The following is a 21,885-nucleotide window of genomic DNA, read 5'->3' on the forward strand; positions in this document are numbered from 1 at the left end:
TCCAAGCATATATACAGAAACAGCAGAAATGATAAATAAAGTTCTTAAAAGTATCATTGACTGGTTTTCTGCGAAGGGTCTCACCCTCAATTTTAGAAAGAGACAACATTTTCATTTCTGCACGTCTAAAGACACTACAGCAATGGTAAGCGTAACAAATGATGAGGAAATAATAAGTACTGTGATAACTTCAAAATTCTTAGGGGTCGATATTGACGACACTTTAAATTGAAAGAAAAAGATTTGCAACTTCTAAAGGAACTTGGTTCGGCCACATTTGCGCTTAGAATCATTGCAAATCTTAGAGAGAAATCAGTAAGCTGACATATTTTGCATATTTTCATTCAATAATATCATGTGGGATAATATTCTGGAGTAGCTCAGTTTTAAGAAAGAAAGTCTGCAGTGTGTAAAAATGTGCTGTAAGAAAAATATGTAATGCTCACCAACGATCATCTTGCAGGCATCTGTTTAAGGAGTTATGCATTCTGAATGCAGCTTCACAATGAATTTATTACTCATGAAGTTTATTGTTAATAATCCACTACAGTTGAAAAGGAGCAAGAAGGTACATAATTACAATACCGGAAGGAAAAATGACATTCATTACTCCACATTAAGGTTGTCTTTTGCACAAAAAATGGTGCACGGTGCTACAACAAAGCATTTTGATCACTTACCCAGTGGCATAGAGAATGTGACACACAGAAAAGTAAAATTTAATAACAAACTGAGAAAGTTTCTCCTTGAGAATATCTTCTACTCTATTGAAGAATTTCTGTTACTGTACTGTGTAGAAGGTGGTAATATGTCAAAACGACCGAGAGGCACGACTCTGGAGAGAGGGATGACTCACGCAGAAGCGTGCAGAGAAACACAGACAAGGGTATTATTGATTTTATTGCGTGGAAGGTACACAGTGGACCTTCTGCAGAGCTTGGCTATGGCGCCGGTAGAGTTGATGCGTCAGCGCCGATGCCGGAATCTCCAGCGTCGCCAAGTCTTGGTGGACATAGCGCTCTATGCTTTCTAGCCTGCAAGTGTTGTCGTACACCTGTCTCGCAGCATCGTTTGTAAAATATCAACATAGTCCACGCATGCCATCCAATGTGCCAATCGCTCCATTAACACTTGCCTTCCAGCCATAGCTGCGCGAAATTTACACGAATTCCCCAAATCCACGCCTGTACTTATTTGAAGCGCAACAGGAGGAATTATTAATCCACATATCAATATCTTCCTTCTTTTTGGAACAAAAGCTTGGAAATATTCAGAAAGAAACCGAATGTACAGATGAATTTGCAATGTAAAATGGCTTGTTCCATGTCAGTACGATCTATAGTGCAAAATGTTCCATGGAACATGTTAGTGACTAACTAACTATAGAACAATTGGAAGAATACATGATTAAATAAGCACGGCAGAGTTCCCGAAGATGGACTATTACCTAAGTTGGAGCACCTTCGTATTTCGCTATATGTCGGTAACTAAATCATTCAGGTTGTCTCTACTGGTGAGAAACGTTGTGCAGGCCACGTGATCCAGCGGCCAATCGACTATAGTCACTGTAGTAAGAGATGTTGCCATGTTAGGCTCCGAGCACTATGGGACTTAACTTCTAAGGTCATCAGTCCCCCAGAACTTAGAACTACTTGAACCTAAATAACCTAAGGACATCACACACATCCATGCCCGAGGCAGGATTCGAACCTGAGACCGCAGCGGTCGCGCTGTTCCAGACTGTAGCGCCTAGAACCGCTCGGCCACCCTGGCCGGCGGGATTTTTGTTATAAGTAACTTTTGTAAACATTACTGGAAAGTAACAGTGATCTGATAGATAATTAAAATACTTGTCCTATTGATCTTTCGGGTTAAGACTCTTCCTGTGGCTGTTGTATTTTTCTCAAATGTTAGTAAACACTGAGGATATAATTAATAATTAATAAAGACGAGAGCATTATTATTATTTTACGTTTATTGTGTTAATAAATGTGTAATAACACAGCTGAGATGGATTTTGTTAATCATTAACATAGTTAGTTGCGGTGCTCAACATGATCAAGAAGATAAAATTTTCGGCGGCACGAGGGCAATATTTTATAGACATTCTGTCCTCCACTACCTGTTATCGCTAGCTAACGGACTGATGATTGCCTACCGAAATAACCACAGTCTTTCAAAATTTGGGAACTTCCTCTTATAAGTGAACTAGAGGCTGGTCTTCGACTGCATGCAGCCAACCAGGGTCGCCGGAAGTGCCCTGAAGAAGTTCCCAGCAGAGGGTTTGAAATGTCGGCTATTGTGGAAGAAATCAGAAGAGGAACATGACGAGCCTTACAACTTGGAAAATTTTTCCCTTCGGCGACAACATTTACTAAAGCCCTCAGTCTTGTCTTAATCTATATCTGCCGCTGCACTATGTAAACGACTGTGAAGTGCGTGGCAGGGAGTGCTTACCATTGCTTCGTTCCACTCCGTCCATGTAATGAGCGCGGGAAAAATGATTGCTTAAACTCCTCTGTGCACACTGTAGCTAGTATCAGCATGCTCTTACATTCGTCACTTACAGGTGGTTCTTAAAATGTATAAGTATGCTTCCTAGGGAAAGTTTGTATGTATCTTAAAAGCTCTCCAAGTTCAGTCTTTCCAGCATCTCCACGACGCTCTCCCGTGAATCGAACAGACCTGTGTTCTTGCCGCACCCTTTTCTGTAAACGTTCTATATTCCTTGTTAGTCCTATTAAGTATCGGTCGAAATACTTGAACAATATTCCAGGATCAGTCGCACAGTTGTTCTGTAAGCAATCTTCTCTGTTGACTTGTTGCAATTTCCTGGAATTGTACCGATGAACCAAAGTTTGCCACCTGCGCTACACACGACTGAGCCTATGTCATTGTTCTACAAGACAGCTCTTATGTTTTCTTTTGTGTATTAGTGGCCCCGACTCATTTACATGGTAGTCACAGGATAAAAGGTTTTTTATCTACGAGGGCAGTTCAATAAGTAATGCAACAATTTTTTTTTCTGAAACAGGGGTTGTTTTATTCAGCATTGAAATACACCAGGTTATTCCCCAATCTTTTAGCTACACTACACTATTTTTCAACGTAATCTCCATTCAATGCTACGGCCTTACGCCACCTTGAAATGAGGGCCTGTATGCCTGCACGGTACCATTCCACTGGTCGATGTCGGAGCCAACGTCGTACTGCATCAATAACTTCTTCATCATCCGCGTAGTGCCTCCCACGGATTGCGTCCTTCATTGGGCCAAACATATGGAAATCCGACGGTGCGAGATCGGGGCTGTAGGGTGCATGAGGAAGAACAGTCCACTGAAGTTTTGTGAGCTCCTCTCGGGTGCGAAGACTTGTGTGAGGGCTTGCGTTGTCATGAAGAAGGAGAAGTTCGTTCAGATTTTTGTGCCTACGAACACGCTGAAGTTGTTTCTTCAATTTCTGAAGAGTAGCACAATACACTTCAGAGTTGATCGTTTGACCATGGGGAAGTACATCGAACAGAATAACCCCTTCAGCGTCCCAGAAGACTGTAACCATGACTTTACCGGCTGAGGGTATGGCTTTAAATTTTTTCTTGGTAGGGGAGTGGGTGTGGCGCCACTCCATTGATTGCCGTTTTGTTTCAGGTTCGAAGTGATGAACCCATGTTTCATCGCCTGTAACAATCTTTGACAAGAAATTGTCACCCTCAGCCACATGACGAGCAAGCAAATCCGCACAGATGGTTCTCCTTTGCTCTTTATGGTGTTCGGTTAGACAACGAGGGACCCAGCGGGAACAAACCTTTGAGTATCCCAACTGGTGAACAATTGTGACAGCACTACCAACAGAGATGTCAAGTTGAGCACTGAGTTGTTTGATGGTGATCCGTCGATCATCTCGAACGAGTGTGTTCGCACGCTCCGCCATTGCAGGAGTCACATTGCACGGCCGGCCCGCACGCGGGAGATCAGACGGTCTTGCTTGACCTTGCGGCGATGATGACACACGCTTTGCCCAACGACTCACCGTGCTTTTGTCCACTGCCAGATCACCGTAGACATTCTGCAAGCGCCTAGGAATATCTGAGATGCCCTGGTTTTCCGCCAAAAGAAACTCGATCACTGCCCGTTGTTTGCAACGCACATCCGTTACAGACGCCATTTTAACAGCTCCGTACAGCGCTGCCACCTGTCGGAAGTCAATGAAACTATACGAGACGAAGCGGGAATGTTTGAAAATATTCCACAACAAATTTCCGGTTTTTTCAACCAAAATTGGCCGATAAAAAAAATGTGTTGCATTACTTATTGAACTGCCCTCGTAAATTCTTCGAAGTATTTGTTGGTTTTTGTTGATACTTAAAAGAGGAGTCTGGGCGTGTTAAGCAGGATTTTGCTAGGATCTGTAATTCAACGAAGCAAGTGGGAAAGTTCATGGTTCCTTGAGAATAACGTTTTGTCATAAACGTTGTTATCCAGGGTACGGATAAGGAGAAATGCATTCATAGAACTTCAAGGAATAAACGCATAATTCCATAAGCAAGCGTCCCCTCTGACCACATCAAGTGAAATCTTATTTCGGTCTAGCAGTAAGAGATGGTGTTTCCCTCGCTAGAACGAACGATATTGAACTATTATTTCATACATGCAATGGTCGAAGCGGATCTTGAAATGTAAGACCCTAACATCTAGATGTAGCCGCGTGGTCTAAGGAGCCGCATCACTATCCTCGCGGCTCCTCCCCGTAGGAGGTTCGAGTCCTCCCTCAGTGTTGTCCTTAGCGTAAGTTAGTTTAAGTTAGATTAAATAGTGCGTAAGCTTAGGGACCGATGACCTGAGTAGTTTGGTCCCATAAGGCCTTCCCACAAATTTTCCATCTAGGTATAATGTAACAAAGCAGCACCACAACAACGCGAGATCCGAGACGACGGTACGAAAAATAATTTTTTTTTTTCCACCTGACGAAGGGCATGACAGATTCTTCACCATTTCATCTACAGTTTTATTGTGGTTGTAAGTCAGTAAAAAGAATGAATCACCAACATTAGTTTAATACAGCAAATCACAGCATTGGTTACAAACTGACAATTTAACGTTGTGTGTGGATTAACACTTATTTCAGCAGGCAATTCTCTCGCAAAGGAATGGAGTGGGAGAAAGAAGATAATGACGAAGCCTTACAGATACTAGCGAAAATTACGTCAGGGACTGCAAACAAAAGAGGGAACTTAACATTCAGCCACCACTGAGGCCAGATAAACCAGGGTATAGCTCGCTACAGGGTAGGAAAAACAGCAAAGGAGGATCACTTCCGCATGTAAGGTAAATCACTGCAGAATTCATCACACCATCTGTAGCTCACGAAAGTGCAAATGATAGGTTTTCTCAGCCACGAATAATTACTGTTTTATTAAGAAATACTGAAGCCAGTCAATCACCACGTGGTCCTAGGGTAGGAACAAAGGAACAAGGTAACTTTAATAATCGACGGTTCTGAAACTATTCGCTTCACTTGCGAAATACTGAATCGACTATAAAACTCTCTGAAGGCGAAACAAATGTATGAAAGACGGATGAGTTAACTTAACGTCGTTATAAAGTTTCACCACGTGCATGAGATCTAATTAACAGACAAAATCTCGGGTGCTGAGTCCAGCACAGCTCAACATTCAGTGGAATTTCACACACAAAAAGTATATAAAAAACTTTGGATAGGAATAGTTAGGAGAACAAGAAAGCGCCGGTACTTTCAAGTTTACAGAATTCCTGAGTTCATACTCGCATCGCTACTTAGCCTAAATCTGAATCCACAGGAACACATGCTAACCCAACGGCAGGAACACAACTGCTCTACCGAAGTCAGGCTCTCTACCTTGGTCGAAGTGAAGACGCAACTTTGTTGTTGCAGAAAGTGGCTCTCGCCATTCTAACCAATGAGGCCGCGTAAAATTGCAGTGTGAACTACTTGCTGTTCTGGTAAGTAGACCGAACGCAACAGGATGGCTCGTGATTCGCCAAAACTTACGGGCAGGACCTCTTTTCGTCAACATATATGAAGGAGAGGCAAGGATTGAAAGGTTGGTACTGCTGTTTGGGGGAATAAGTAAAGCGGCTTCTTTCGCCTGTATAGGGCACTGAAACGAGCAAGCCGTGGTTTCAAGCTAAACAGTCTAGGCGGGAAGAGGGCAATACTATGGCTACGTAATAAGAGACTGGAACTTTTCAGAAAATAAATCATAAATACTTTGCTCCTATCCTCGTTCAAATATAAGTGTGGTTTTTGGTGTAGAATATTAAGGATCAACAAGAACGCTACTGCAGTTAAAAGTTACAAAAATATGGAAGGAGTCCGACGTAAAGCACGTCTTTCACACTTACAAAATCATTACATGTCTACCATGACGAGTTCGTATTGCCATTTTCAAGTGATTCTGTGATGATAGTACAATTTTTCGTAAAAATATATGATAAAAGTATGTTGATTACGTCATAGGATCATACAGAACACAGATGTACATATTCGCTGATTTTCTGGGAATAACATTCAGCGTAAACATCTATGCATCACTGTAGAAGGCTGTTAAACACATAAGTGCTATATAAATGCCATTATAAATGTGACCAATACGACTGAGTGACAAAATGAACCTCCAGGATGCAATATGCAGTATACCTCGTAACATCTGAGACTTAAAACAAGTAACTACTCATATATACGTAAACCATATAAATCTATATGGTACTGCAGCCGTAAGCAATACACCTCTTACGAAAAATTGTACCGTCATTGCCATCATTGCAGGATCACTTGAAAATGGCAAAATGCCGAAACGAGCTCGTCGTGAAAGATATATAACGAATTAATAGCCGACAAAAAGTGAGTAAAAACTTGGAATAAATATATAAAATGTCGTTCTTCGACCCAATACGCGTTGAGAGCCTGTGAGAAAGGAAAATTTTGGATTTAACAACGTTTTTTTCTTTTTGTTAAGATTATGATTTTATTGTTGTGAAAATTTATAGCACGTTGCCATACTCTTTATCGTCCTGAAATCTTATCAAGATTTAACTGAATATTTGTCCAATTTTGTAACCGCTTTGTTACAGATAATTGCATCACTCATTAAAAGTCTATTACTATCAGTTTTGTCCTCATGCTGATTGACATAATATATGAACAGCTAGGTTCCCAAAGCACTTTCCTCGGCACACCTCAAGTTACTTCTACATCTGACGATAACTCTCAGTTCGAGGTCGTCTTGCGCCCTGGTTACCAAGAAATTCCCAACTAAGTCACAAATTTCTCACACAAAACGTTTGCACATAACCGTAGCAGTGGTGCTAAATCAAATGCTTTTGTGAAATCAAGAAACACAGAAGCTACCTGACTGTTTTGATCCGTAGAACTCAGAATCATGTGAGAGAAGAGCCCAAGTTGCCTTTCGCATGACCATTGCTTTCGGATCCTTGCTAATTGACACGGAGGAAGACACTTTGTTCGAAATACCCACTAGTTTCAGCTCAGAATATGTTCTATGGTACTAAAAGAAATGGATTTCAGGATAGTTGCTCATCAGTTCTGCTATACTTCCTGTACACAGTGTTGCCTTCTCTTTGTTGCAACTACTACCCACATTTTTACAAAATACACGTATAATGCTTAAAACCGAGAAAAATTCAAGTCCTAATGCTGATAGATTATGTTATCAAATATCTGGAAACCACACCTGTGACACGGTTTTTGTGTGTGTTTTCAGTTCACCCGCTGATCAAAGTGACGAACCAGTTGGTGCTGGCGCCACAGGGCAGCGACGTGGTGCTCCAGTGCTACGTGGAGGCCTCTCCCAGGGCGCTCAACTCCTGGCACCGCGAAACAGGTAATGTGCAGGGCTCTCTCTCTCTCTCTCTCTCTCTTTCCCTCTCCATCTACAGAGCGCCTGCTGTGTTTCACTTTAGAGCCCCTTTTGTAGCACCCTTTAGCTATACTTTCAATGTCTGATCATTGGTACGTTGGACTGGCCTTAGTACAATACGGAGTTGTAACTAAGAACTGAACACTGTCAGTCTCTTTTATTTTATGCGTATTATGAGCGGAAGTAGCTTACAAGTGTTGAATTGCATATGTCACGCCCATTCAAAGTTCAGTGCGAAAGAAGTGGGTAGAAACTATTTGTTAATGTCCAAATCTTTGTTAGAATATACTTGATTGCCTGCGCTTCGTACCACTAAAAAAAAAAAAAAAAAAAAAAAAAAAAAAAAAAAAAAAAAACTATGCATACCTTTTGGTAATATTGCTGACGATCGGTAGTTAATATACACAAGATCGAATATGACTTACACTGAGGTGCTACAATTGATGGATTAGCGATGTGCTACTAGGTATAAAATGGCAGTGTTTTGGCGGAGCTGTCATTTGTACTCAGGTGATTCATGCGAAAAGATGTCCCATGTGATAACGGTCGCACATCGAGAACTAACAAACTTTGAACGTGGAATGGTAGGTGGAGCTAAGACGCATGGGACCGTCTGTTTCGGAAATCGTTAGGGAATTCAATATTTCGAGATCCACACTGTCAAGAGTGTCTAGAGAATACCAAATTTCAGGCACTGCCTCTTACCACGGACAGCGCAGTGCTCGAAGGCGTTCACTTAACGACAGAGCGCAGCGGCGGTTGAGTAGATTTGTTGGGACGTATGACGAACATATCCGTTTCGACAGTGCTGTAAAATCTGGCGTTAAATGGGCTATGACCGACGCCAGTGTCATTTGCTAACAGTACGACATCACTTGCTGCAACTCTCCTGAACTTGAGACCGTACTGGCTGGATACTAGGTGACTGAAAAACCTTGACCTGGTGAGATGAGTTCCGATTTCAGTTAGTAAAAACTGACGGTTGGGTACGAGTGTGGCGCAATCCCACGAAGCCATGGAGCCAGGCACTATACAAGCTCGCTGTGGCTCCATAATGGTACTGTCTGTGTTTGAATGAAATGGACTGGGTCCTGTTGTCCGACTGAAACGATAATTGACTGTAAATGTTTATGTTCGGCTATCTGGATACCATTTGCAGCCATTCATGGACTTCAAGACAACAACGAAATATTTATGAATGACAGTGCGCCCCGTCACCGGGCGACAACTGGTTGCGATTAGTTTGAAGAACAATCGGGGAAATTCGAGTGAACGACTTGATCAGACAGATCGCCTTACTTGTGACACAATTACAAGGTCAGTTAGTGCACAGAATCCGCAATTATGGGCGGCTGTAGAGGCAACATGGCTCAGTACTTCTGCAGGGGACTTCCAACAATTTATTGAGCCCATGCCACCTCCAGTTGCTGCACTATTCCGAGCAAAAGGAGGTCTGTCAGGATATTAGGACGTATCCAATGACTGCTGTCACCTCATTGTAGTATACGGCTTTTCCCTACTTCATCCTTTGTTGAGCGTCAGAGCGATGGAATTTACGTTATAGACAATTGTTATCGCGGTCAAACGTCTTTGGCAGAGCACAGAAGGTTCCAATACCCTGTAATCTATTTTCTAGTAAAGAAGTATATCTTCGCTTTGTTATATCTGACTCCTCATCATCGGAAACTTTTACCAAATCCAAACTGTGGCTTTGACAACATATATTTTTTGTTGGCAGATGGCTAGAAAGAAGCTTGTACATTACTTTTCTAATGTTTTCGTGAATTTTTACAAAAGTGAAATAAGATAATTGTTTCATGGTATATCCTTATCTGCTATCTTGTATAGATCGTTAACGTCAGAATATTTTAACCAGTAGGGGGGAAGATGGAATGCAGAGTTGGTACAAAATCCACAAACGGGATTAATAAGTGTTGGTCTGATCCACTCATCAGGCTGAAGTTCACTTTTAGGCTTGTTTTCGCCCCTGAACGGGGTTAAACGAGTTAGTTGTCCTTCTGTGCCATAGAAACACAACACAAAAGTAATTAGCGGCAGAAGCACACAAAACGCAAGTTAAACTATTATTAAACAAGGAACCCTCGTAATTTTCCCTAACTTGGTTAATGCGACATTAAATATAATATTGCCCACCAAGAAGGTGAGTGGTGACGAGCGAAATAAGAATCAAGTGAGGATATTACTACGCAGGAAAAATGTAGTAGACAGACTAATTCATACGTAGCACAGTTTCATAAAAATGACACTCAGAAATATCGCTGGTCGTGGACTAATACAAATTCATATACAGCTTATAAGTCTCGGTTTGTGGTACACCAGACTGATACTGCTCGATGAGGAACGTAGAGAGTTCCTTATTGCCATTCACTGCGAATAAGTCCACGCCCAAACGTAATGAGAAATGGCTGTCACGACGAGAACCTGTACACGTTCCGCTGACAGACATTATTATCTTGGTATCTATGGGAATCCGCCACACATATGGTGCGCAGCTAATTGCGTTGTAGCGTCCTGGACCAGCACCCCGAGGCAGCTGTCAACGCCTGTCCCCGCTGTCGTTTCTACAGGGGGAGACTCTGCGGACAATATTACGGATCGGAATTCGTCCTGCTGCTGTTGGAGCGTCGTTTTCTCTTAGGAAACACACAAACGCAATGTGCGGAACCCGAAACAGTGACTCCAGTACTTCTACGGGTTGCGCGCTGAAAATAATATAATTTACCATTACTTGCTACTAACTAGATATTAAATTGTAATCCGACCGACGTCCATAGTATACGACCGAATAATATGTTTTAATTGAAATTGTACGATACCACACTGACGGGGAAAAAAATCGCAACACTAAGAAATAATTAATGTATCAAAATTTTAGGAATCGATACGTCCAGGTAACATATTTGAGTGATTAATATTGCACGATCACAGATTAATGTAAGCGCTAGATAAGCCATTGCAAATATGAAAAGCTGTTACATTGATAACCGGTGTAACCGGTCGGTCAATACTGCGTCGGTTAATACTCACTGTGGATGACGCTGCAATTGTCCGATGGTATCCCACATGCTCTCGATTGGAGACAAGTCTATTGATCGAGCAGGCGAAGGCAACATGTCGACACTCTGCAGAGCATGTTGTGTTGCAACATCGGTAAGTGGGCGAGCATTATCCACACCCCCTGAAATCCTGTTCATGATAGGTAACACAAGTCGAATAACCAGACGGACGTACAAGTTTTCAGTCAGGTTGTGTGCGATAACCACTAGAGTGCTACTGTAGCCCAAACCATAACTCCAGTTGTAGCAGTGTGTGCAGCACGCAGACCGGGTGGTTGCAGGCACTCGACTGGAATAACCAACTCAGGGCCATCACTGGCAACGATGTAGAACAAGCTTCCATCAGAGAACACAGCAGACATCTGTCCTACGCCGAACACGATGGTCTCCCCTCTCAGTAGTGCCACGTGGCCATCGTAGGCACGGTCTTCTTGCGACCGTCCGTTCTTGTGACCACCACTGCTACCAGTCATTCCTGTGAAGTCCTTCTGCATTATCGCAGAAGGAACAGCCAGCTTCTCGTAGCCCTATTGCACGGCCTCGTCCAAACTCCGTGAGGTGCTGATAATAACGTTTTTGTCGCCTTACAGACATTCGTGACCAACATCAACTCACCACGTCCAATCTCAATGGTGACTAACGATCATGAAAGCTACAGCGTATATTTAAAGCAAACCTTATTTGCATACTCATAGCGGCGCTACTATCGCCACTATTATGCGACTGGCGTGAAATTTGAAGAGAGATCACCTTTCAATGTAGAAAGACGCCTATCAACTTTCGTTTATGTCGCACAATTTCTCTTTGGTATTCCAATTTTTTCCCCGTCATTGTACTAATTTGTAAGTGGACATGTGCGTACATATCAATAAAGGTAGTTCAAACCTGAGTTCTGTATGTCACACTATTGTTCTCGCCGTAAGATTTGCCTTTGTGTGACTTAAAAGGCAGCCTTATGTCACATACTGTACAATTCCTTACAACAAGGTTACTCATTATTTGTTTTCACTACCGGGCACACAAGTCGAATTAGAAATTGCGGAAATGTAAATCCATACAAATTTGCGTGTGCCCTATCACATATCATATCCTAGGAGTATAAGGACTATACGGGGTTGATGCCTAGTGAAGCAGTTTGCCTCGCACCATCTCTATAGCAGCAGAGACGAATTGGGAATCACTAAAAGGTATCACATAGATTATATAATGGTAAGACAGAGATTTAGGAACCCGGTTTTAAATTGTAGGACATTTCCAGGGGCAGATGTTGACTCTGACCACAATCTATTGGTTATGAACTGTAGATTAAAATTGAAGAAACAGCAAAAAGGTGGGAATTTAAGGATATGGGACCGGGATAAACTGAAAGAACCAGAAGTTGTACAGAGTTTCAAGGAGAGCGTAAGGGAACAATTGACAGGAATGGGGGAAAGAAATACAGTAGAAGACGAATGGGTAGCTCTGAGGGATGAAGTAGTGAAGGCGGCAGAGGATCAAGTAGGTAAAAAGACAAGGGCTAGTAGAAATCCTTGGGTAACAGCAGAAATATTGAATTTAATTGATGAAAGGAGAAAATGTAAAAATGCAGTAAATGAAGCAGGCAAAAAGGAATACAAACGTCTCAAAAATGAGATCGACAGGAAGTGGAAAATGGCTAAGCAGGCATGGCTAGAGGACAAATGTAAGGATGTAGAGGCTTATCTCACTAGGGGTAAGATAGATACAGCCTACAGGAAAATTAAAGAGACCTTTGGAGAAAAGAGAGCCACTTGTATGAATATCAAGAGCTCAGCTGGAAACCCAGTTCTAAGCAAAGAGGGGAAAGCAGAAAGGTGGAAGGAGTATATAGAGGGTCTATACAAGGGCGATGTACTTGAGGACAATATTATGGAAATGGAAGAGGATGTAGATGAAGATGAAATGGGAGATACGATACTGCGTGAAGAGTTTGACACAGCACTGGAAGAGCTGAGTCGAAACAAGGCCCCTGGAGTAGACAATATTCCATTAGAACTACTGACGGCCTTGGGAGAGCCACTCCTGACAAAACTCTACCATCTGGTGAGCAAGATGTACGAGACAGGCGAAATATCCTCACACTTCAAGAAGAATATAATAATTCCAATCCCAAAGAAAGCAGGTGTTGGCAGATGTGAAAATTACCGAACTATCAGTTTAATAAGTCACAGCTGTAAAATACTAACGCAAATTATTTACAGACGAATGGAAAAACTGGTAGAAGACGACCTCGGGGAACATCAGTTTGGATTCCGTAGAAATGTTGGAACACGTGAGGCAATACTGACCTTACGACTTATCTTAGAAGGAAGATTAAGGAAAGGCAAACCTACGTTTCTAGCATTTGTAGACTTAGAGAAAGCTTTTGACACTGTTGACTGGAATACTCTCTATCAAATTCTAAAGGTGGCAGGGGTAAAATACAGGGAGCGAAAGGCTATTTACAATTTGTACAGAAACCAGATGGCAGCTATAAGAGTCGAGGGGCATGAAAGAGAAGCAGTGGTTGGGAAGGGAGTGAGACAGGGTTATAGCCTCTCCGCGACGTTATTCAATCTGTATATTGAGCAAGCAGTAAAGGATACAAAATAAAAATTTGGAGTAGGTATTAAAATCCAGGGAGAAGAAATAAAAACTTTGAGGTTCGCCGATGACATTGTAATTCTGTCAGAGACAGCAACGGACCTGGAAGAACAGTTGAACGGAATGGACATTGTCTTAAAAGGAGGATATAAGATGAACATCAACAAAAGCAAAACGAGGATAATGGAATGTAATCGAATTAAGTCGTGTGATGGTGAGGGAATTAGATTAGGAAATGAGACACTTAAGGTAGTAAAGGAGTTTTGCTATTTGGGGAGCAAAATAAGTGATGATGGTAGAAGTAGAGAGGATATAAAATGTAGACTGGCAATGGCAAGGAAAGCGTTTCTGAAGAAGAGAAATTTGTTAACATCGAGTATAGATTTAAGTGTCAGGAAGTCGTTTCTGAAAGTATTTGTATGGAGTGTAGCCATGTATGGAAGTGAAACATGGACAATAAATAGTTTGGACAAGAAGAGAATAGAAGCTTTTGAAATGTGGTGTTACAGAAGAAAGTTGAAGATAGGTGGGTAGATCACGTAACTAATGAGGAGGTATTGAATATGATTGGGGAGAAGATAAGTTTGTGGCACAACTTGACTAGAAGAAGGGAGCGGTTGGTAGGACATGTCCTGAGGCATCAAGGGATCACAAATTTAGCATTGGAGGGCAGTGTGGAGAATAAAAATCGTAGAGGGAGACCAAGAGATGAATACACTTAGCAGATTCAGAAGGATGTAGGTTGCAGTAGGTACTGGGAGATGAAGGAGCTTGCACAGGATAGATTAGCATGGAGAGCTGCATCAAACCAGTTTCAGGACTGAAGATCACAACAACAACAATGCGACGAAATGTGCTGCAGGTGATGAAATTCACTGACATAAGGCCAGATTCTTATAGTCCGGCGACTGAGAAAGTTCACCTCGGAAGGTAGTAGGGTGTGTTTTAGTCCTCCTTGATTCGTCCTTGATGTGTTATTTTTCTTCTACTGTAGCGGAATTCCTTAATTTCGCGTACTTAGTGATCACCAAACCTGATGTTAAGTTTCTCGTCTTTCTTCGCTTACTCTCGGTCCATGTTCTGAACTCATTAGATTGTTCAACGAAGAAGGAAAATTGGGTTTAACGTCCCGTCGACATCAAGGTCATTAGAGACGGAGCACAAGCTCGGATTTTGTCAATGTCGCAGAAGAAAATTGGTCGTGCTGTTTCGAAGGAATCATCCCGACATTTGCCTGGATGTATTCAGAGAAACTGCGGAAAACCTAAATCTAGATGGTTGGACAAGGGTCTGAACTGTCGTAGACTGTTCATTCCATGCGGCAGAACTTGTCATTCTTCCTCGCTATTGCAGAGGCTAGCAATGTCATCAGCTAATCTTATCACTGATATCGTTTCATCCTAAATTTTAATCCTATTCATGAACATTTCGTTTACTTCCGTCATCGCTCTTTATATTGAACAGTAGAAGCAATACCCTTACTCCATATCTAATTTCTTCTCTAATCCCCTGTCTAATATCCTTTTGGAAATTTGTGGTAAGATCTTATGGGACAAAACTGCAGAGGTCATCGGTCCCTAAGCCTACACACTACTTAATCTAACTTAAACTAACTTACGCTATGGACAACACACACACCCATGCCCCGATGGAGTACTCGAACCTCCCGATTGGTGGAGGGCTGGAGGGGGGGGGGGGAGCGGCACGGACCGTGACAAGGCGCCTCAGCAGACAGCGTGCCTACCCCGCGTGGCTAATATCCTTTCTTGTACATATCGTCTACTTCCCATTTTCTCCATATCTTACACCTAGATTCCTCAAAATTTCGAGCATCTTTTCATCATTCGAAACTGTCAACACTTTTCTGCGATTCTGTCGATTTTTCTTAAATTCAGCTTCCCTTAAAAGCACAGTGTCGAAACTTCCTCCTTGGTGCTTTTACCTTTTCTAAAAGGTCATGATCGTCATGCAAAAAATCCTCAACTATCTCTTCCATTCTTATGTATATTATTATTGTCAGCAAGTATGATACATGACCTGTTAAGCTTATTGTGCCATACTTCCCGCACTTATCTAGCCTTACTAGCTTCGTGATTGTCTGGATGATATTATTTAGAAGGTCTGATAGTATTTCTCAGTACTGGTAGATTGTACCAGCCACATTGCAAAGCTGTTTAGTTGTCTCTTCCAGGAACGACTTTTGAAATTCCGCGGGTATATCAATGCTCTCCGCCTTATTTTATGTCACGTTTTTCAGAACTGTAATACTGAATCCCCTACGTCTTCCATGTCGACGCCCATTTCTCATTCTGTCACGTCATCAGACAGTTCTTCCTACTGGTAGAGGCCTTCAGTGTACCCTTTCAGCCTATTTTCTCTCTTCTCTGCTTTTGACAAGGGATTTCCTCTTCTGTTCTTAATGTTGGCATCTTTTTTTTACAATTTCACCCGAGGTTGCTTTGACTTTCCGAGTTGCTGAATCAACCCTGCTACAAAAATTTCTTTTTTGGTTTTACACATTTCTCCTGCAGTCATTCCACCTTAACTTCCCTGCACTTCCTATTTATTTCATTGCAAGTGACCAATAACTCTGTATTCCCGTCTTTTCTTGAATATCTTTGTACCTACCTTTTTCGTGGATCAAATGAAGTATTTATTCTTTTACGCAAGGTTTATACATCTATATTACATCTACATAAATACACTGTAAGCCACCATACGGTGCGTGGTGGAGGGTATCCTGTATCACTGCTCGTCATTTCCTTTCACGATTTACTCGAAAACAGAGCTCTAAAGTCTCGTTTCCGTTCTTCGTGGTCCTTGCGCGATATGAATGTTGGTAGGAATACAATCATTTGCTAGTGAGCTTGAAAAGCTGACTCTCCAAGTGTTTCAGTAGTGCTCGTTGAAAAGAAAGGCGCCGTAGGTCCGGAGATCGTCATTTGAGTACCCAAAGCATCTCCATAATACCTGGCTATTGTATGTACGTACTGGTGACAAATCTAGTCGACGCCTCTATTCCTTTGGCGTCATCCTTTAATCCGACCTAGTTCGTTTCCAGACACTCAAATAATACTCAATAGTAGGTCATACCGGCATTTTTTATGCGGTCTCCTTTGCAGATGAATCACACTTTCTCGAACACGAACATTCGCCTTCCTTCCACAGTCGTCAGAAGCTCATTCCATTTCATATCGCTTTGCTACATTCCACGACGTGACTGTGTCAAACAGGACATTACTAATGTTGTATCCGAACATTACGAGTTTGTTTTTTCCTACTCATCCGCATTAATTTACAATCAGAGTTAGCTGCCATTCATCACTCCAACTAGAAATTCTAAGCCATCTTCTATCCTCCTACAGTCACTCAAGTAAGACATCTTCCCATACACCACAAGGTCATCAGCAAACAACCACAGATTGTTGCAAGATGTTTGGAATTCTGAGAAAAACAGAGGTAAGCTATGTGTAAAGAAGGGTAATACACGACATATACACAAATCAAGAGGGAACAATGTGACTGGAAGACCAAGAACGAAATGCTCGAAATAAAAAGGTGTAAGACAGGGATGTAGTCTTTCGCCACTACTGGTCAACCTACATATCGAAGAAGCACTGACCGGAACAACAGAAAGGTTCAAGAATGGGATAAACATTCAGGGTGAAAAGATGTCAATGATAGGATTCCCTGACGACATTGCTGTCCTGAGGAAAGAGAAGAAGAATTACAGGGTCTATTGAATGTAATGAACAGTCTAATGAGTACAGAATATGGATTGAGAGAAAATAGGAGAAAGACGAAGGTAATGGGAAGTAGGAGGAAAGATAGCAGCGAGAAACTTAACATCAAAATTGGTGATCACGAAGTAGATGAAGTTAAGGATGGACGGAGCAAGGAGGACACAGAAAGCCGACTAGCACAGGCAAAAAGGGCATTCCTGGCTTAATTTAAGGAAGAAATTTCTGAAATTGTTCGTTTTGAGTACATAATTGTGTGGCAGTAAAACTTGGGATGTGGAAAAACCGAAACAGAAGAAAATCAAAGCATTTGAGATGTGTTGCCACAGAATAGCGTTGAAAACTAGGTGGATTGATAGTTTAAGGGATGAGGAAATTCTCCTCAAAATCGGCGAGGAACAGAATACATCATGAACACTGACAAAAAGAAGGGAAAGGGTGATAGGACATCTGTTACATCAGGGAATAACCCACACGGTACTAGAGTGAGCTGTAGAGGGTGAAAACTGCTGAGGAAAACAACGTTTGGAACACATCCAGTAAATAATTGAGAATGTAGGTTACAATTGCTTCTCTGAGATGAAAAGGTTGGTTCACGAGTGGAATTCGTAGCGGGCTACACCAAACTAGTCTGAAGACTGGTAACTCAAAGGAAAAAAAAAAAAAACATTGGTCCCATCACACTTTCTTGGGGCGCTCCCCAGGATACAATTGTCCCTGACGAACAATCGCCGTCGAGGACAACGTACTGATCTGGCAACCAATTCAACATGTTCGTACCTTGGCCAACATACCGTATCAAATACTATCCAGAAATTCGGAAATATGCAACCTACCTATTGCCCTTCATCCATGGTTTGCAGTATATCGCGTAAGAAAAGGGCAAGCTTAGTTATTTGCTGTTAACCTTTCTTGTAGATTCATTTATTTATCACTTCCCCTGACTGTCCTTTTTAGAGATATCAGTGCCTCTTTAAGTGAAATCCCTGTTGTGTAATTTACTGTATCACCGTACCTAAAGAATTACAGGATTTCTCAAACATACCTCACCAGTCCTTAATACTTAAGTGTCAAACTTCTACTTCAATGATTCATCTGGACGAATCTGTATAATTTAGTGTCCTACGAACCGATGGATGTATTCATTGAATTTATTCGACAGACAGATATGTCCACAATATCCTGGTCTCACAACTCTGCCTGCAAAGGATGGATTTGGCGCTTTCCTTTTCCTGAGTAGCAAGGCAGAAGGTAATCCAGGGAAATGAATTGGCGCGTGTGGCAACTAAGGAAGCGTGCACTATAATCAGGTTGTTCAGTGTGCTGTCCTCCTACGGGTTATATCCTACCTATCATGCATTGCTGGGAAGAAGAGTGTCTGTTAGTGACAGATAGTGCGCTGCATTGGGTAAAACCAACTACTAGGGCGGGACGTACCACCTTCTGGCTGATAATGCGAGTTGAAGCACTTGTCACTTGATAAAGTACAGGCCAATGGCACATGTCGTAATGCCCTTGTGCTGGACCCTCTTATGTGTGGTCCTTGCGGCCCACAGGTTTCAGTAGCCCACGTTTTATGTGAATATATTTTGTATTCAGACAAGGGGACAGAATTTCGTTTGTCTGCAGAGCAGTCCATTTAAGATTCTGTAAAATGTATGAAGTGCTCCCTAAACTACTAGGTTTCAATGTGTAATGTGGATAGTTGGCTCATTCGACGTTCTTGTGCGTAATTACCCAGTCACACTTTCGTGCGTTATGGTTTTGGTCTTATTTTATAATTCAGTTAGGACTTACGTAGCACGTTTTGACCGTAACAAAAATGACGATTTTACATAGTTTGTGCTTTAGTATGGGTGGGTGGAAGAGTACAAATAGGAAAGACTGATTGTGTGAATAATTCTATTCGCCTCGCCGCTCTTTTCAGAAACCGAAGTTCGATTTCGACCATCCGATCAGTTCCAAATCTATTAGGCACCATTTCAGATTAAAACTGCTTTGCTCTTCATTACGTAAATTGAATTTCACAAAAGCAGGTTCTGATGTAACGTGACACACACTGTCGACCTCTACAAAGAAATTGCTTGAAGTATCCGTCCCTTTCGATATCGACTTTTTAACTTAATTCTGATCTTTCAGGTTTCGTCCTGTGCTTCAGATTTCTTTATTTGGTAAGCCTTTTAGAATTATCCCCAGATTTACCAACATGCATTGGAAATTAGAACCGCCTTTTATTCGCGTTGGGGGACCGTTTCTATCAAGCTGATACGAGAACAACACTTACCTACATTTTGCGATACCTTTTTGGAAAAGACTTTTGAAGAAATTGAAACTTTTCAGACGAAGCAACAGGTCAAAATACGTGGTAACTAATTTTACTTAAAATATGTTAACTACTGTTAGGTATTATAGACATTTATAAAGATAGACCTATAACTTTCTTATTATTTTGCCTAGACAAAATACAGTACTTTTTTCGTAATAACCCAATCAAACGGAACCGTTTGCTATGCATGACAATAATAGTGTGTTTGCTTCTTTTATTTTGCCAGTTTTCTCATGATTTCTTTTTATGTTTTTAGCACTTACACCCCGTTTCATATATTTTAAACCAGATTTTCATGCGAAAATCACCGGTAGTTTGTGAGAGAATCTCGATTTTATTCATCTTATCTTGCAATGGCAAGGAAAGCGTTTTTGAAGAAGAGAAATTTGTTAACATCAAGTATAGATTTAATTGTCAGGAAGTCATTTCTGAAAGTATTTGTATGGAGTGTAGCTATGTATGGAAGTGAAACATGGACGGTAAATAGTTTGGACAAGAAGAGAATAGAAGCTTTCGAAATGTGGTGCTACAGAAGAATGCTGAAGATTAGATGGGTAGATCACATAACTAATGAGGAGGTACTGAATAGGATTGGGGAGAGGAGGAGTTTGTGGCACAACTTGACCAGAAGAAGGGATCGGTTGGTAGGACATATTCTGAGGCATCAAGGGATCACCAATTTAGTATTGGAGGGCAGTGTGGAGGGTAAAAATCGTAGGGGGAGACCAAGAGATGAATACACTAAGCAGATTCAGAAGGATGTAGGTTGCAGTAGGTACTGGGAGATGAAGAAGCTTGCACAGGATAGAGTAGCATGGAGAGCTGCATCAAACCAGTCTCAGGACTGAAGACCACAACAACAACATTTCGACATATGGTGTTTTTGATGTCGTAAGTACTAAAATACAGTGAGGCTCAAAAGTCATGGGATACCTAGTAACACGGTGTCGAACCTCTTTTTGCCTGGCGTAGTGCAGCAGCTCACGTGGCATGGACTCAACAGGTCGTTGGAAATCTTCTGCAGAAATATATAGCCACCTGCCTTTATAGCCGTTTGTAAGTACGAAAGTGTTGCCGATGCAGGTTTTTGTGGGTGAACTAACTTATCAATTATCTCCCATAAACGTTCGATTGGATTCATGTCGGGCGATCTGAGTGGCCAAAGCATTCGCTCAAATTGTCCAGACTGTTCTTCTAACAACATTTGTGGCCTTGTGACATGGCGCATTGTCATCCAGGAAAATTCCATCGTGGTTTGGGAACATAAAATCTATGAACGGATGGGAATGGACTCCAAGTAGTCGAACATGGCAATTTACAGTCAATGATTGGTTTAGTTGGACCAGAAGACCAAGTCCATTACATGTAAAAATATACCACACCAGCTTTCACATTGCCTTATTGACAGCTTGGGTCCATGGTTTCGTGGGGTCTGCGCCATACTCGAACTTACTCGAACCCTACCGTCAGATATTACCAACTGAAATCGGGACTTATCTGACCAGGCTACGGTTTTCAGTCGTCTAGGGTCCAACCGATGTGGTCACAAGCCGAGAAGAGACGCTGCGGGCGGTGTAGCGCTAAAGGCAAAGGCACTCGCGTCGGTCAGCTGCTGCCATAGGCTTCAACGCCAAATTTAGCCGCACTGCCCTAACGAATACGTTAGTGGTTCATCGCACATTAATTTCTGCGGTTACGTCACTTAGTGTTGCTTGTCTGTTAACACTGACAACTCTACGCAAACGCCGCTGTTCTCCGTCGCTAAGTGGAGGCCGTCGGTCACTGAGTTGTCCATGATGAAAGGTTATGATCGAATTTGCTATTCGTGACACACTCTTGAAAGTGTAGATCTCGGAATATTGAATTCCCTAACGACTGCCGAAATAGAATGTCCGATACGTCTAGCTCCAACCACCATTCCGTGTATAATGTCTCTTAATTCCCGCGGTGCGGCCATAATCACTTCGGATACCCTTATACTTGTGTAAGTGGTACTGCCGCCATCTGTATACGTCCGTATCACCGCAGTGTAAAAACTAATGGCTCAGATGAAGGTGGGCGTTTGGGCCTTTGCTTTGACAGTCTTGGCAGGATATCGACGAATGTACAGTGTGTTTCAAAAATGACCGGTATATTTGAAACGGCAATAAAAACTAAACGAGCAGCGATAGAAATACACCGTTTGTTGCAATATGCTTGGGACAACAGTACATTTTCAGGCAGACA

General features: G+C 41.9%; 1 protein-coding gene across 1 annotated transcript in view; it reads left to right on the plus strand.

Annotated features, from left to right (window-relative positions):
- The window catches only part of LOC126088226 (lachesin-like), a 405,913-nt gene that overhangs the window by 373,279 nt on the left and 10,749 nt on the right, over positions 1-21,885 (plus strand). The window contains exon 7 of the mRNA XM_049906353.1: positions 7,760-7,879. Within this exon, the coding sequence (XP_049762310.1) occupies positions 7,760-7,879 (120 nt within the window). The remainder of the gene's footprint in view (positions 1-7,759; positions 7,880-21,885) is intronic.

Source organism: Schistocerca cancellata, chromosome 6 (assembly GCF_023864275.1).
Source record: "Schistocerca cancellata isolate TAMUIC-IGC-003103 chromosome 6, iqSchCanc2.1, whole genome shotgun sequence".
Taxonomy (NCBI): domain Eukaryota; kingdom Metazoa; phylum Arthropoda; class Insecta; order Orthoptera; family Acrididae; genus Schistocerca; species Schistocerca cancellata.